General features: G+C 39.3%; 1 protein-coding gene across 1 annotated transcript in view; it reads left to right on the top strand.

Moving 5' to 3' along the window:
* KCNH8 (potassium voltage-gated channel subfamily H member 8) overlaps window positions 1-17,195 on the top strand; it is a 311,959-nt gene that overhangs the window by 139,869 nt on the left and 154,895 nt on the right. The window contains exon 4 of the mRNA XM_006120171.4: window positions 8,582-8,709. Coding sequence (XP_006120233.2) covers window positions 8,582-8,709 — 128 coding nt within the window. The remainder of the gene's footprint in view (window positions 1-8,581; window positions 8,710-17,195) is intronic.

Below are 17,195 nucleotides of genomic sequence, written 5' to 3'. Positions count from 1 at the left end.
GAGAGGGCTTTTGACAAAATTTGATAAGTGTATCTCTTTAAAGGAAAGGGAATGTACATCCTTAATTTGGATGGCTCATGAAGATTTTTTATGAATTACCATCTAGAAGGCATTTGACAGGCTAAAATCTATATCCCAGCATTTGTCCTGAATAATTGGGGCAGGTACTAGACAAATGCACAGGTGGGGGAGGAATTGTTCTCATTCCCATCTTAGCCATCAAGCATTAGGGAGTCTATGTGGGCAACTTGCATATCCCTCTCTGCTTTTTGATGATTATAGAAGGATCTATATAGATGTGGAACCCAGGTCCTGAACCCATCTTACCATTAGTATGTTTATTCCCTATCCCTTCCCATCCCTTTGGGTTAGAACTGGTGCTTATGGGACTTCCCCATCACGTAATGGAATGTGCCACACAAAATCCATGCATCCAGTTACCTCTGAGCAGCAGAACCATACCAGTTCCACAATAGGGGAGCCTCCTCAACCATTGAAAAAAGGGCCCACTTTGTCCCATCCAGCTCTCATTTACTTTACTGGGAACTTTACTCATGCGTGCAATGGCAGAATTTGTCCCTTTAGACAGTCTTTCTTAGCTGCTATTTGACTACTTGAAAATTGCCTTTTATTTGGGCTAATGACCAACTTAATAATAAAAAGAAACCATCAGTTAAACTAACCTATTAAGCTGTTTGATGCCACGAGAGAATAGTAAAAGAACAGAAATTCATAAAGTGGTGAACATGAAAATGGTAAGATAAATGCTCTATACTCCCAGGCCATACTTCATTAATGACTGCATGCATTATTCATATAAAACTCAAACAGGCTTTTATCAAAAAAATTGCTTAAAAAGTACATTTAGGAGGAAAGCAGGCACTATTGCCATTTTAAAATCATGTTATTTTTTAGCCCCTGTCCTTTTCCCCATTAGGCATCAAAGGTTCAGGCAGGCAGCTTTGGCAAGCAAAATGGTCATGCCTCCTTGCATTGTGATTAATAAAAGAACTTACAAAGGGGAGTTCAAGGAAGCATTTCAATTAACTCATTTGGTTCTTACTCATTTGGTTCTTACTCTTATGGCAGAGACTAGAGTACAGATGCTGCACGCCCCATTGTCATGGGCATAAATAACATGGTACACAGTCAGGTACTCCTTAGGTGAGTAGAATGCTCTATATTTCTGAACCATAGGGTATATATACTACATTGCTCTTGAAATGTCCAATCAGTGTCTTCCATGTATACACTACGCTCTTTGCAGTGTAATTTCCTGCTATCTCCCTGCACTGGCATAGGAACATAGGGAAAGTTTCTGGCAGTCAGGAGGTAGCAGAGAAAGGCTCTGGTATTGGAGAGCTGCCAGAAACTTTTCTATTGGCTTCCCTCTGCAGAAGCTTTCATTGACATGGATAACTACACGCAGTGGTAAGTGTGAATGCAGCCTGCATTCGCAGCAGTGTGTAGCCCCACACATTCCACACACTGCCACCAGTAAGAACAAAATTAGTTATTTCCAAAGAAGAATATAATTTGGACACTATCATTAAAATATAAGAATAGCAACCTTACCTGAGATCAGTAATCCCTACAGCTCAATATCCTGTATTCTGACAGTGGCCAGTGCCAGATGCTTCACAGAGAATGGCAATTTCATGTGATCCATCTCATCGTCTAGTTGGAAGTTTAGGGACATCTGAAGAAGGGGGCTGTGAACCTGACCAGCTGAGATAATATCTTATGAAGAGCCTAATCTCCATGAATATACCTAATTTAATTTGAATACTTTTATACTTTTCATCTTCATGACATCCCATGGCATTTCATTCCACATGTTGACAGTGCTTTGTGTGAATAAGTACTTCCTTTTGTTTGTTTAAAACCTGATTCCTATTGATTTCATTGGGTGACCCTTAGTTCTTGAGTTATATGAAGAGGTAAAAAACATTTCCTTATTCACTTTCAGTGAAGCATTCATGGTTTTATAGACCCCTATCATATTTCCCCCAAGTTTTCTCTTTTGTTAGCCGAACAGCCCTGGTGTTTTTAAATTCTCCTCATATGAAAGCTGTTCCATGGACTTAAACATTGTATTGCCCTTCTTTGTATCTTTTCTAATTTTAATCTCATTTTTGGGAAGGGGCAACTGCATATATCATTCAATGTGTAGGAGTACTATGGCTTTCTATAGTGGGATAATGATTTCTAGTTTTACCACTTTCTTGATCGTTCCTAGCATTCTATAATGATTCCAAGAGATCTTCCTTGAATGATGGTAGAGAGTTATCATTAACTCACTGGCATTCACCTTCCTCCCCCCCCCCCCCACACACATCCCCCTTCTGTTCTGTAATGTGATTTGTCCTTTTCATGTGTGTTCATTTTTTTAAAATTGTATCCTTTGGTATATATGGTTGTGACTGTTTTCTTCCATTATTTGATCTGAGGAAGTGGGTCTGGTCCACGAAAGCTCATCATCTAATAAACCATGTTGTTAGTCTTTAAAGTGCTACATTGTCCTGCATTTTCCTTGAATGGTAACCTCTAATTTAGTACAGCACAAGATCTGATCCATCATTTTGGTTGTCTCACTGGGATTGTGATTTGCATTGTGAATTACTTTGTGTTTATCAACATTGAACTTCATTTGCCATTTTGTTGCCCAGTCATCCAGTTTTCTGAGATCCCTTTGTAATTCTTCAGTCAGCTTTAGACTTAACTATCTTGAGTAATTTTATATTGTCTGCAAATTTTTCCACCTCACTATTCACCCTTTTTTCCAGATCATTTATGGATATATTTAACAGCACTAGTCCCAGTACATTTCCTTGGGAGACCCTTTCGTGTACACACACTGACCCTTATGAAAACTAATCATTCTTATCCTTTCTTTCTCTGTTTTTATCCATTACTGATCCATTAGAGGACCTTTCCTCTTACCCCAAGGCCTTGCTTAAAAACCTTTAATGTGGGACCTTATCAAAGACTTTTTGAAAGTCCATGTACACTGTGAATTTAGTCATCTCTGTCCACATGCTTCATTCAATAACCATAGGAATATTCTTGAAAGGGGGCAAGTACAGTTATTTATAATAGAATGTTTTTATTTACTTGTGCTTTTAGATTTCTCTGGCACCTGTGAGGACTTCAGGCACACACATGTATGCACATGCTGAATGGGTCCTCTGTTGGCTCTTTTTAATAATCCACCCTGCATTTTGTTTAAATATTAACACAACCCCATTCTTCATAAATAAGGGTTTTTCTTTTGGTTTCTTAAAATAGCCCCCAATTAAGTTATTTCATTGCTGAAGTTTCATTGCAGTAGCAGTAGACTGCTACTATGTATATAAATCCTGCTCATGTGATTATTAACGTCAAAAAATAAATCTTTAGGATTTTCTGTATAATGTGAATGAAAAATGCTATAAAAGGTTAAGTATTACACATGCACCAGCTTCTATAATAATGATCCATGACTAGACCTGGAATGTGATGCCATTGAAGGGAAAGGGACACTGTGGATTCAAGGAAAAAGAGATTCTAGTTAGGGAAACATGAGGATTTCTAAATAACGCATCCACATTTCATTATCAAAGGAAATGAAAGCAATGTTGTAATATAAAGAAACATTGAAAACACTTAGGGCACCTCCACACATCAGGACAAAAGTTGAATTAAGATGCACAACCTCAGCTATGTCAGTTGCGTAGCTGAAGCTGAAATAGCTTAATTTGGCTTTTGGCGCTGTCTATATAGGAGGAAGTTGAGGCAACAACACTCTTCCTTTGACTTCCCTTACTCCTCATGAAATAAGGGTTACAGGAGTCAAAGTAAGAAGTCCTCCAGCTCAACATTATTTCAAAATAATGTCTTGCTATGTAGATACACATTTTGTTATTTCAAAATAACATCAATTATTCTGAAATAACGCTGCTGTGTAGACACACCTTTAATGCCTGACGTAATCCTGTGGGAAAATACCAGAGTCTGAGATGCTCTAAGTCATGCTTAATTTGGACCAACAAACAAAAACTTACAGATGTAACCAGCACCTAAGGTCAGTCTTGAATCAGTAACTTTTGTCTTCCACTTGATGAATAAACATTTAATTTTATATTTCAGATTTCTAAGAATCACACTTCATTTAGGGAGTGAGAATATTGGAAACAAATAAAGTATTCTGACCCATAGCAACTGCTGTGCACTGGCTGCTTTGCCTATTCCAGAGACTCTCAAACTGTGAGCTGGGACCTGTATTTTAATGTAGATGTCAGGATTAGTGTTAGACTTGCTGGGGACTGGAGCCAAAGCCCAAGTCCCACTGTCTAGAACCAAAGCTGAAGCCTAAGACCCACTACCCAAAGCCTGGATTTTGGGACTTGGACTTCGGCTTTATCCTTGGGCAGTGGGCTCAAGTTGTATGTCCCCCTGCCTGGGGCTAAAGCACGTGGGCTTTGGCTGTGGCCTGTCACCTGTACTAGGACAAGCTCAGGCTTTGGTTCCCTTTCTCCCACTCCCCTCCCCCAGTCATGTCGTCATTGTAGTTGTCAGGGGGGAGTCATGGTGCAATGAAGTTTGAGAACTACTGCCCTATGCTGGTGATACAAAGTATGGCCCCACCAGCTACAGAAGACTTATTTCCAGTTCTTTTACATAGCTAGAGCCACACAGAGCTACTGGAACATGTCAATAAATCTGTCTTCTGGTTTTAAATAAGGGGGCAATCTTTAAAAGTACAAAAGGGAATTTAGGCATACAAAAGTCATTGACTTTCAGTGAGCATTGCAAAAGTAGAATACATTTGGGGCTTGATCATGCATAATTTTTTTCACTGTCAACTTCGGCAAAAAGGATGAAGGGTCATGCTTTTATTTTATATTTGGCAGTTTATTAGCCGGCAGTGCCATAGGTTTAATATTAAGATTTACCATTCTTTATTAAATTGTATGTTTTTTGTGAAATAATTTCTGAATTTCCATGCATGGAATACATGGGATTCCGTGACTAACATATAAAAGAAACCATATGGGGGCAAGAGGAAGAGATGAAAAATAAATGATCACTTCTGTCACAGGTGAAGAGGTAGAGTGAAAACTAAAACCACAAAACATCCTTTCTAAGTGCTACTTTTTTAGATTTTTTTTAATCACATAGGAAGGGGAGTCTGAACAAATCAGCCCCAAAATGGAGCTTTTTTTGGAACGTTAATCTGTCACAGTATGTGGGGAGATGAGAAATCCTTTTGATTTTAAACACAGGATAAAAATAAAATAAGTACTTTTAAGTATTTCCGTGTGGGTTTATGTTTCTGTTTGTTATTCCAAGGTTGGCTACGGAGAGAGGAAACAGTAAATACTTCTCCATGCATTCTAATTTTTTGAAAACTGGGTCATAACCAACTCTGTGTTTTAAAAACAATAAGAAAATACCTTTGTTCTAATGAGTGAGTTGCAGATCTGGAACAATAGGGAATGATCAGGAGTTACAATACTTCATTAAAAACACACAGATTTTAAAAGCACAATCACTCCATAAGGAAGCTGAGAAGGAAATCAAGATTGATTCCTTCAGTAGAGACATGTACAAATTAAAAAAAAAAATCAGAAATGTCCTTCATCCAGTATGTATGATACAATGTTACAAATTATGGTTTAAATGAGCCAACAGGCTCATTAATTTATTTCTTCTCTTTCACAAGCAAGTCCTTTTCTTTGTCATCACTAAATTCTACTACAGTATGGGAATTTTATGAGTCATTTAGTATTTTTCCAAAATGTACTCTGCAATCCTTTTTCCTCCTCTTAGAGATCACTGAGATGTTGTTTGCTGCTACTACTCCTACTGATGCAATCTTTGACAAAGAATGGAATAGTCAGGGTCTGAGTGGTGTCAAGTGCTGGGGAAAGCTGTACAAATGTGCCAACTTGTAAGGGCAGGTCTACACTATAGGGAAATGTTGACCTAATTTATGCAACTCCAGCTTTGTGACTATTGCAGCTGGAGTAGATGTACTGTAGGTCAAGTTGCCGTGGGGACTCCACCGCAGGAAAGTTGAAAGAAGAAACTCTCCTATTGACTTCTCTTATGCTTCTCATTCCATTGGAGTGCTGGAGTCAGTGTGAGATGGATCATAGGTTGATTCTGCAAGTTTTAACTTAACATGCTTAAATTGAGCCCATGGGTTGTGCACCGCAGTGCCAATCCCCCAGTAAGTGAAGACATGCAGTAGAGCCTGAATCTGATAATCAAACACTAATAAAGATGCTAGAAAAGGAGAGTGATGTAGATTCAGGAAATGAAAAGAATAAAACAAACTTACAATATGTTTGATGAAAAAAGAAAAGCCACAGAAATCACAAGGGCTCTCACACTAGAGCAGTGTTGGGCCCAGATTCAGCGAAGTACTGAAGCATGTGCTAAAATTCATCTCTAAAGGAACTTAACCACATACTGAACATTAAACCAATTTGTGTAAAAGGGACTGAAATGAGTGCTGAAAATTAAACATGCTTATTTATTTTGTTGAATCGGAACTTTTGCTTATGACTACGCGACAGACTTTAGAGCGGCACAACTAAACTGCTGCAGCTGTGCTGCTGTGATGTCTCCTATACAGCTGTTCTATGCTGATGGGAAAGAGCTCTCCAGTCAGCATAATTATCCCACACCACATGCACACATGAGTGGCTGTCCACACCAATGCTTTTGTTGGGCAATTTGTTGCCCAGGGATGTGTTTTTCACACTCCCCAATTAACATGTCTTTTGATAAAACTTTTCTCAAAGACAAAGCCTTAGTGTTGACAAGGAAAAAGATCAATATATGGAGATGAACACTGAGTTTAGGGGTGCAACTGTGTTTGTCTGTTCAAAAGTTCATTTGCATCAATCTTGTCCTGTAATACATCTCACGGTTATAATTCTGGGTTTGCTGAGAAGAGACTGACATTTGAAGTAAATTATGTAATGGATTATGTTATGTGAAAAAGTGATCACTAAGCATGGATGATACCAAAATTTACCAAATTGTTACCAGAATTGGATGTGAACTCAGACAAGATAGGTATGTCACACATGACTACAAATGATATCTTAGATTCACATTAAGAAAACACATGACCTGATTTCCAGAGATGCTGACTTCTAGGAGCTCCCATAGATTCCTGTGCAGCTAGCTACTCACCTCCCTTAAAAGTCAGGGTAATGCAATTCAAAAGTTTACAATCCAGTGACCTGATCCAGCAAATATTTTACTCAGTTATGCCTCTCACATAACTCTGCTCATATTTGCTTAATAATCCATAGGTTTGGAGTAGAAATGGTGGCCAAAACTGATGTGTATACGTGCTACAAAAGCAAAAGGGCAAGGATAGATGTGGGGTACAGATGTATACTTGGGCTATTCAGTAGATGCAACAGCTTTCTGGTTTTCTTAACTGAAGTATAAGTATACTCTTTTTTTGGTTGGCTCTGTTGCATGAGTTCATAGTTAGAGGTTGGTTCCCTCCATGTTGGCCCATTAACAGTCTCATATAGTATAAAATCCTTCACATCAGTTCTGTAGATATCAAGCCTTCCTGACTTCTGACCAGGTTACAAGATGTGCAGCTTTTGTCTATTAATTTCTGGCTGTGCTAATTGTACTTTCTCACCTGTACGTTTTGTATTGATTTTAATTAAACTTGGTTCACAGACAGATTCTTCCAGTACTCCCACAATTCCTTTTCTCAGTTGTGGCAGTACTGTTGCTCTTGACATTTTGTAGCATATGAGCCATATTCTGGTCTGCTTTATTCCAGCATTAATTCAAGGTAATTCCATTATTTTGGGGGAGCTGCTTTTAATTTACTACATTATGGGTGAGACTTGAATTTGAGTGTATGATTCCGACGGTTGCTGATATATAAAGGAGCACAGGGTGGGAGAAAGCACAGAAATTTCCAAAACCAATGTTCAGTCCTTGTCCTTAATGGATTTCTTGTCACGAAAGAATTCAGCAAGTGGTGATTATGTGTTAGAAAATTACAATTCTAAAGGCATGGAAATGAGAAGTGGACATTCCTAAGAATCTAACTTCCTAAAAAGAATATATTATTATTGTGGAACTCTAATGAGTTAGCGGGGAGGGGGATTTCTTCATTTTTTTTAACTTTTATTACATCATAACAAGTGGATTTCTAAATCTACATATCCAACATTTTTTCTTTTTCTTTTTTTAACAAAAATAAGTTGATGGGATTTTGAGGACTTGGTGATTATTCCCAGCCACTGTTACTTTTGATCAATGATCAGTTGCAATTTATTTTCTGAAAACAAAAAGGAAGGAAAGGGTTGTATTTTTCTTATGTCTGAAGCCATGAGTTGTAATGAATTGCTTTTCATTTGAGCACAGACTTTTTTTCCTTTTTGGTGGAAAATGATTTTTGCTACCCTTTCTTCTGGAATGGGGGTATTTTGATGTGCACAAGACTTACGTATTCTTATTTGTATCAATCTTTAAAATGTCAGGAGTTCAACTCTCACAGGTTAAACTAACATCAGCTGTTGTTTAATGGGCTCTCACTTTTACTCTACAGAAAAATGCAAAGGAAGAGGAAAAGCAGGTTCGCATTTTGATTCAGCCCGGAGACGGAGTAGAGCTGTCCTTTATCATATCTCTGGACACCTACAAAGACGAGAAAAGAACAAATTAAAAATTAATAATGTAGGTGTAATGCACATGTTTAATTTTCCCTCCTCTCTTTGGCACATTAGTTCTCTTACTGCTGGAAGAGCTACAGATGCATGCAGCACCTTTACTAATTATTTTTCATTTCCTTTGACATACATATTTGCACAGTTGTTTCTTTTAACGAATGCACTGAAAAAGGTCAGCACATACATAGGAGAAATCCCTAATCACAGAGTTGTCATAGAAAGAGGATTAAAGTATGTGCCAGAGCAGCAGGTAGAGAGCTACGACTGGGGTATTTCACTTGCAGTTCATGAACCAGGGAAGTGTGTTTAGTGACATTATATATACAGATATTTTTATAAAAGGCAAAGGCCTTATACAATTTCTCAAAACTTAACTTTAGCTTCCAGCTTTTCCCACAGAATTGTTTTTAATGCCTTTTGTTAGGAAGTCCATGAATAGATTAAAATAAAAACTTACATGTTACAAGAAATCCAGAAGGCAACTTCTCTGAGAATAACATTTGATTTGAATGTATCAAACTTGGTGCAGCACCTACACTGATGTGCCTGTACTTTAATTGCAGTAAAACTCTCTCTGTATTAAGAAAATCCTGATGCTTATCTCTAAGTAATCATAACTGACAAGTACGTTAATAAAATAGTCTGTGGATGTTGTATTTTTTTTAACTTTGTCAGTTTTGTTCAGCATCAGCCATTCTATCATTATATTCCTGGCTCCCCCTCCCAAAAGGCACAAAATAAAATAACAGAGTTCTGGGGGAAGCCCTTAGGCTTTTTCTTTCTTTGATAAATTGTAATCAGTAAATACAATAGCTAACTGTTACCATGATGCCTATAATCTTGCTATCTGTATTGATTCTAAAGCATGTCCATAGGCTACACTGTGAGAACCATTTGCCAAAGCGGTACTCAGAATCTCAAGAGCCAAATCCTCAGCTGCAGGAGAACAACATCACACCAACAAAACTGATGCTTATTTATACCCTCTGAAGTTTTGGAGCCAAATTTCCAACACTTTTTCAGAACGTTAAACCATTCTGGGTAACTCCTTTGCTCCTCCTTCCCCCCCACCAATCAGGTTGACTATTCAGAATCTTACAGCAAATTGTCCTGCCAGGAATCTGAAATCCATAGTAATAGTTGTGCTTTTCTCAACACTCTATGATGCCAAGTCAACACATTCAGATGCATGGGCTCTGCCTCAGCCTCTGTCTCCTCAGCCCAGTGAATAAGGCTGACTGACAATTCAGCCTTTACAAGGAATCCAATTTACCTAAGAAAAACAGAAACAGAGACTACCTAATTTATGTGCCGAAACCTGAGATTGCTCATCTTTTTTAAAACTTGAGGGGCCATGACACATCACTGACTGCTGATTGCTAAGTATGCAGATTGCACAGTGTTTTGGGAGGAACATAAGGAACTCATATAAAAGCTGGATAGAACTACAGTCCTTATACCCATGGAAATTCAGAGACTGCTTCATTAACAACTCTCTTTGGAGCATGGCACAGAAAAAAGGTGAAAAGTTAGAGCAATTCCACCCACCCAAACTTGCCAGCTTAGTAAGTCTGTCTGGCCATAGAAGGGGGAATGTACCTTATCTCTTAAGAAGGCTTCCCAGTATATGGGCAAATTCTGAGAGGCATACTCAGAGGCACAATTATTATGGTGCTCCTCTGGGGCAATGCAGACCCTCAAAACCCTGAGCAAGGGTATATGCCTAAATGGCACAATTTAGCCCATAATGATTTGATCAGTGGCTGCTGCAGAAACATGGCCACTTCAAAGAAGAATTCACATGTTCCTTAGCGCCTGCCCTCAAATACTGACTATTCCAACATTTGGGAGTATTCTGATTAAAGTAATGCCTCGAATCAAGCCACAGGCTAGAAGCATACCACAAAGACAAGGCCTCTTAATTCATGTGCTGTGGTGACAGGAGCCAGATCTGGGGGACAGAAGTAGATTGGGACAATGAGCCTAGCAAGGAGACTGGAACTGAAGGCTGGTGATGGAAGGAAATTGGGACTGAGCATTGCGGTACAGAGAAGACTAGGTGAAGAAGACTTGGCCTAGAAACCAGTGGAATGTGTGGGGGAGGTAAAGTATGGGGGGAAACTGAGATTGGAGTGACAAGTAGGACTGGCTGGATGAATAGACTTGGACAAGGAGTTGGTAAAGAAAACAGAGTGGATGGAGTCCAAGGGTGGAGATGGAGATGGACATGGACAGATCAGGCAAGAATAGGTGGAACTGGGACTTGTGGACTAGGAAACTGGGGAAACTCATTGGCAAAGGGTCTTGTTGCCCTCGAGTGCTGGCTCATATTTAAGATGACAACCTCTCACTACTATTAGATTTCAAAGGGATAGCCATGTTAGTCTGTTACAGAAAAAGCAACAAGGAGTCTAGACAAATAAATGTATTAGGGTATCAGGGTATAAGCTACAACTCACATCTTCAGATGCTGAAGAGATGAGCTATAGAGATGAGAGTGTGACATCAGTGCTAATTAAATCAGAATGGATGTGGCTCATCTCCATCAGTGATGAGAAGATTAAAGTTTCTGAATGGGAAATTGCCTATTATAATGTGAGAACCTCTCCATGAATACATTTTAATCCTTGTTTCAGGTGTCAAATTTGCATACGAATTCCAGCTGAGCCGTTTCTCCTTGTACAGGTTGAACCTTTCTAGTCTGGCGCTCTCTGGTCCAGCAACATCCACGTTAGATGGATGTCTACTTATTATGGGTGTGACCAAGTTTCTTGCAGTCCTGTAAAATTTGTTTTATAAGCATTGGTCCCGTCTCTCAGTGTTCTGTGCTGTTGTTTATCCTTAAATGTCTTCTAAGAACCCAGTAAGGAATGGAAGTGTTGATAATGCTGCTAAACAATATTGACCTCCTGAGATTCAGCAAATTCTCTAGTTTGCAATTGGTCAGGTCCTGAGTGTATGGGACTAGAGAGATTCAACTTGTAGTCTGTTTTAGAAGGCTTTTTTGCCTGAGAATGGCAACTTACAAGTCTAGGATGTCTTACAATGTGTGTCCAGGAAGTTTAAGGTGCTCTCCAACTGGCTTTTGTAGGTTGTCATTTTTAATGTGCGATTCATGTCCATTTATTCTTTTGCATAGAGACAGTCCTGTTTGTCCGATATATATGGCAAAGGACATTGCTGGCAGATGATGGCATATATTACATGAGATGTGCACATGAATGAGACTGTGATAGTATAGCTGATGTGGTTAAGTCCTTTGATGATGTCACTAGGATACATGTGAGAACAGAATTGGCAATGGGGTTTGTTGCAAGGATGTGTTCCAGGATTAGTGATTCTGTTGTGAGCTATGAAGTTGGTGGTGAATATTTGTCTCAGGTTGGGGGGCTATTTGTAAGTGAGGACTGGCCTGCCTCCCAAAATCTCTGAGAGTGAGGGATCATCATCTAGGATAGGTTGTAGATCCTTGATGATGTGTAGGAGAGGTTTTTGCTGGGGGCTGTAGATAATGGCTAGTGGAGTTCTGTTGCTTTCTTTGTTGGGTCTGTCCTTTAGTAGGTCACTTCTGGGTATCACTTCTCCAGATGGGTACTGTAGTTTTAAGAATGCTTGACAGAGATCATGTAGGTATTTGTCTCTGTCTGAGGAACTGGAGCAAATGCAATTGTATCTTAGGGCGTGGATGTAGACAATGAATCTCGTGATGTGTTCTAGATGAAAATTGGAGGTGTGTAAGTATGTATAGTGGTCAGTAGGTTTCTGGTATAGAGTGGTATTTGTGTGACCATCAATTATTTGTACTTTAGTGTCAAGGAAGTGGACCTCCTGTGTAGACTGATCTAGTTATTCTGTTACCTCAAATGATCATGGTCTGTATGGCGGAGGTAAAATTTTCAACCTTGATTATTTTTGTGTCAATATGATTCCACGTGATGGAATTTTACTCTTTCCACTTTTTTTAAACATGCAGAAAATTACGCTAAAATGGTAACAGATTGTCATGGTTTCAAAGTGAACCACTAAAATTAGGAAATGCCAGAATTGTTTGTTTTTCTTTAATTCAACCTTCTTGTGTGTATGCATTATGAGATGGTCATTAATTACATGATCCCATGCTATTTTTTCTGCAGGATCCCTCATTCAGTGTATGTGATGAACCTGCTCTGGAGATTTGTGAGGGCTGTGTAAGGAAGGAGGCTGTTGTCTATAGGACTCTTACTTCATTTGCTGCAGCAGTTGGAAGGTGTGTAGTCAAGGAGGAAGAGAACAGAAAGTCTCATGATTAAGGCAACTGAATCCTGACTTAGGCTATGTCTAAACTACATAACTTCTGAAAGAGGAATGTAAATGAGCCTGATCGAAAATGCAAATGAAGCGCGGATTTACAAATCTCGTGCTTCATTTGCATAATCACATAAGAGTGCTTTTTTGAAAGAAACCACACTCCTGAAAAAATGACAACGGGTTCTTTCGAAAAAGGGTTTTTTTTTTCTGAAAATACCCCATCTGGACTGTGGTTTCTTTTTTGAATAATTTCAAAAAAGTACTCACGTGATTATGCAAATGAAGCGTGAGATTTGTAAATCCGCACTTCATTTGCATTTCTGATAGGGCTCATTTATATTCCTTTTTCGGAAGAGGAATGTAGTGTAGATGTGTCGTTAGAGAATAAGGTTCTATCCCTGTCCCTACCACAGATTTGCTGTGTAATGCAGGGAAAGTGGCTTCAAGCAAATCTCTCACAGGTATTCACAAATTGTGTGTCCTTTTGTTTCTTGTATGCCTAACTTGAGACCATGGAGTCTCATTTGCAGAAATGCTAAGCACTCATTAATTCAACAGAAGTCAATGGGAACTGTGATTAGACTATATCAGTGCTATATACTCTGAAAAATCAGGCCCAAATTGTGTCAGATTGGGCATGCCAGATTAATACACTGGAACAAATTGTATAGTGGTGATGTTGAGAGCCACTGAACGAAACTGTAAACCCTGTATATGGTGGAAACCATGTATTGCCTGGGGAGGCAGCAGTACCGCAAAAACTACTACTTCCAGCACCTATCAATCAATGGATACTTTTGACCCAAATGCATCTGCGTTAGTAAATGGGAATTACGCCACCCCCTCGCCTTTATAGGAACATTCTGAAAATAAAAGAATGTCTGCGAAGCACTTGGATATTAGTGATGATTTCCATAGATAGCCCCATGAGGAAATTAGTAATTCCCTTTTCAGAGCAGGGTACAAATAATTTGCAAATAATAAATAAGGCCTCAGACAATACATTCAATAATAGGGAGGAAAAAATATTGAACCATAGCTAATTACATGAACAACATGTCCTGAATAAGTCACGAGTCCTGTGGAAAAAAATGTGACCATTTAATTAAAGACTGTATCATAATGAATACACACTAAGTTACACAGGTGAGCTTAAGTCAATGTTCTTTTAATTTTTTGTGTCTGTGTATACATTCAAAATTGATAAAAGTTGATTTTAAATGAAATTTAGAAGCATATTGAATTTTATCAGCTTTTATTTTGCAGCAATTAAAAAGGTCTTGATGTGGAAGTAAGGTGTGACATTAAATGAAAAATACAGCTTTGGACTAGGAGAAAACGTCCTTTTTCGTCAGACTTTGTCTCCAGAAAGAAAGATAAAGTTCACAAAACTGAAGTCCCACAATATATAGAGACAGAGACTTTGACTTTTCCTAGGGATGGCCAACTGAGATTTTTCTTGGGGCCCTTTTCCTAGGGATGGCCTTTTTCCAGCATCTTTTTCATTTCCAAGGCCATCTGCCACCCTGCCTCTTCCTGCCTCTTCCCTACCTGGTTCTGCGCTCTCCCCCAAGTATGCTGTGTCGCTCCACCATGAAACGTCTGAACCGTGGTAGGAGCTGGGGCGGGGAAGGCGGGCAGGAGAGATTGGTTGGCAGTGCCTCGCAGGAGGCACTGGGGAAGGGAAAGGTTCTGATACAGTGGGACTTCTGTTGGATACTGACATAGGTTAGTGTTGAGGTGGTTTTAGGCAAAGGCAGTATTTTCGTTCCTGCCACATTGTTTTCAGAGAGTGAAAAACAATCCTCCTATAGTATCACATTAATTTCAAAGGATTATTACACTGGGCTATGGAGCTGTATTGAACTCAGGGGCAGATATAGGGCAGGGCGAACGGGGCGGCCGCCCCGGGCCCCGCGCTTCAAAAAGCCCCGCGCATGCGCCATGGCACCACGGCGCATGCGCATGGCGTCACTCCGCATGTGCCATGGCAAAGGGGGGCCCCGCAAAATTATGCTGCCCGGGGCTCTGCAAAACGGTCATCTGCCCCTTATTGAACTATATACATTTGGGCTCAGGTTGGAGCCCAGATTCTGAGGATCCTAGAGCTTTGGCCTGGACATTGATGTAGCAAATTTTACATCCCCATAGTCTGTGCTCCTGGAGCCTATATCAGCTGGGTGTTGGACTGTAGTGTTAATTGCCCTCTGTTTTCTTCACAGCAGTCTGCACCATCCCATACTGAGGGCTATGCTCAGGCCCACCCTTAGAGCAATGATAGAAATGTAGCCGTGTTAATCTGGTGTAGCTGAAATAAAAAAAACCAGGACTATGTAGCACTTTAAAGACTAACAAGATGGTTTATTAGGTGATGAGCTTTCATGGGCCAGACCTACTCCCTCAGATCAATTTGTGGAAGAAAATTGTCACAACCATATATACCAAAGGATACAATTTAAAAAAATGAACACAAAGGCCATTACCTTGGGCTCCATGCCTTCAGGGCTCTGTGCTGCCCGGCGCCTGCCTGGCCACTCGCTCTCTGCCCTGGCTGGGAGCTGCCCGGCTTCTAGGTGCAGCCAACTGCCTTGGGCCCTGCAAACTCTTTGGCCAGGCCTGGCAGTGCTTTAAAGACAAATCCTAGCCCTTGATTAGAAAGCTCATTTGTTTCTCAATAGAAGTTAACTGACAACTAGAATTGTCCTAGAGTCTGATTCCTCAAAAATGTAATTTTTTTTCAAGCTGCAGTAACTTTGGTGTTCCTAGTTATATCACAACGGTAGCTCCAAGGCACTGATCACATTAGCCATGCTGCATTGTCCCTTCCTTGTCTTTCCCTTGCTTTGTCAGTCCCTAAGCGAAAAAGAAATAAATCAGGACCTTAAACAATGAACTGAGTTTTGTGAAAAGCTGAAGATAAGAACTATTGCACTTATTATCAAGAGCTCACAGCAAAGGAACAACTGTGATTCTTGTCAAGCTCAGGATTCTTTCTGCTTAGGGAAAATTAATTTCAACAGCCATACTGCAATATAATTAAACTCACCCAGGCCTGTGACAAGGGCGGACAAGAAACCACCAATAGCTGTGAAAAAACACAGAAGAAAGATTTTTAGAGCAGGAGAGAGAACAACTTTCAAATTTATAAAACTTTGTCATGAGTACATAGAGGATCTAACAAAGAGAGAATTGCTATCCAAGGATGATATAGAGTACCAGCCTGTAAAAAATATTCACTGGAATATTCTTTGAGGGAGAATTAAAAGAAAAAAGATTTTTTGCTGTATAATTACAATTTATATTTTGCTAGTATCTAAAGGCCAAACTGAGTTTGGGGACCCAATACATTAGGTGTGTGTACACGCATGTTGTAAGAGACAGTCCAGTCTGGACCAGAGAGTGCTGGATTAGAGAGGTTCAACCTGTGGTGTGAATACACTGGTGTAACTAAGACCAGAATCTGTCCGCTTCTTAAATGCAAAGAGCTTTTTCTGCAAAGGTGAGCTCTGTGTATACAGAATTAACTTAATGAAGATTCTGTGAACTTAGGGCTCAACCATGCCCCCCAATAATTTATTGGATGGGACCACACATTTCTTAGTTGAGTTTCATATATTATAGGACTAGCATTAGTTTGGTTGAGCTTTTTAACAGATTGCTTATCTGTGGGCTAAGGAATATCTTCTTCCAGAAGATTTCAATGATTCATATCAATTTAAAGCACAGAACCAACCTAAAGCCAAAATCCACGTACTTGAGGAATAGTATGTATCCTGAGTCATTAATGTACAGACAGATTCAATCAGGTAAAATGCTACTGGCTACATTTAAATTGAGGCTTTTAATTTTTGGAACTGTAAGTTGTAATAATCATGTCCAAGCTTCTTTCATGCAAAAATGGAATGGTCATTAATTCTGCTAGTTCCCCAGAAAGATATTTTTACCAACAAAATAATGGAAATAAAAATTATTCATTAGTAAATAATTGCCTTTGTGCTTCAGTTCACTTAAAACATGTGCAATGATCTTGGAAAACCTTATGTAATAAATGAGACCACTCACAGAAATTAAGGTTTCCTAGATGAGACCAATTATAAAGTTGTCTGAAACCCCTTAATTGTATAATGCAAGAAAAAAAATCTTGGCACTATTTTAATGTCAGGCCTAAATCCCTTTATCATTTTAAACTACTTCATATCATGCTAA

Source organism: Pelodiscus sinensis, chromosome 2 (genome assembly GCF_049634645.1).
Source record: "Pelodiscus sinensis isolate JC-2024 chromosome 2, ASM4963464v1, whole genome shotgun sequence".
NCBI lineage: Eukaryota > Metazoa > Chordata > Testudines > Trionychidae > Pelodiscus > Pelodiscus sinensis.
Note: the sequence above shows the minus strand (reverse complement) of the source record. Positions and strands in the feature narration are given on the sequence as shown.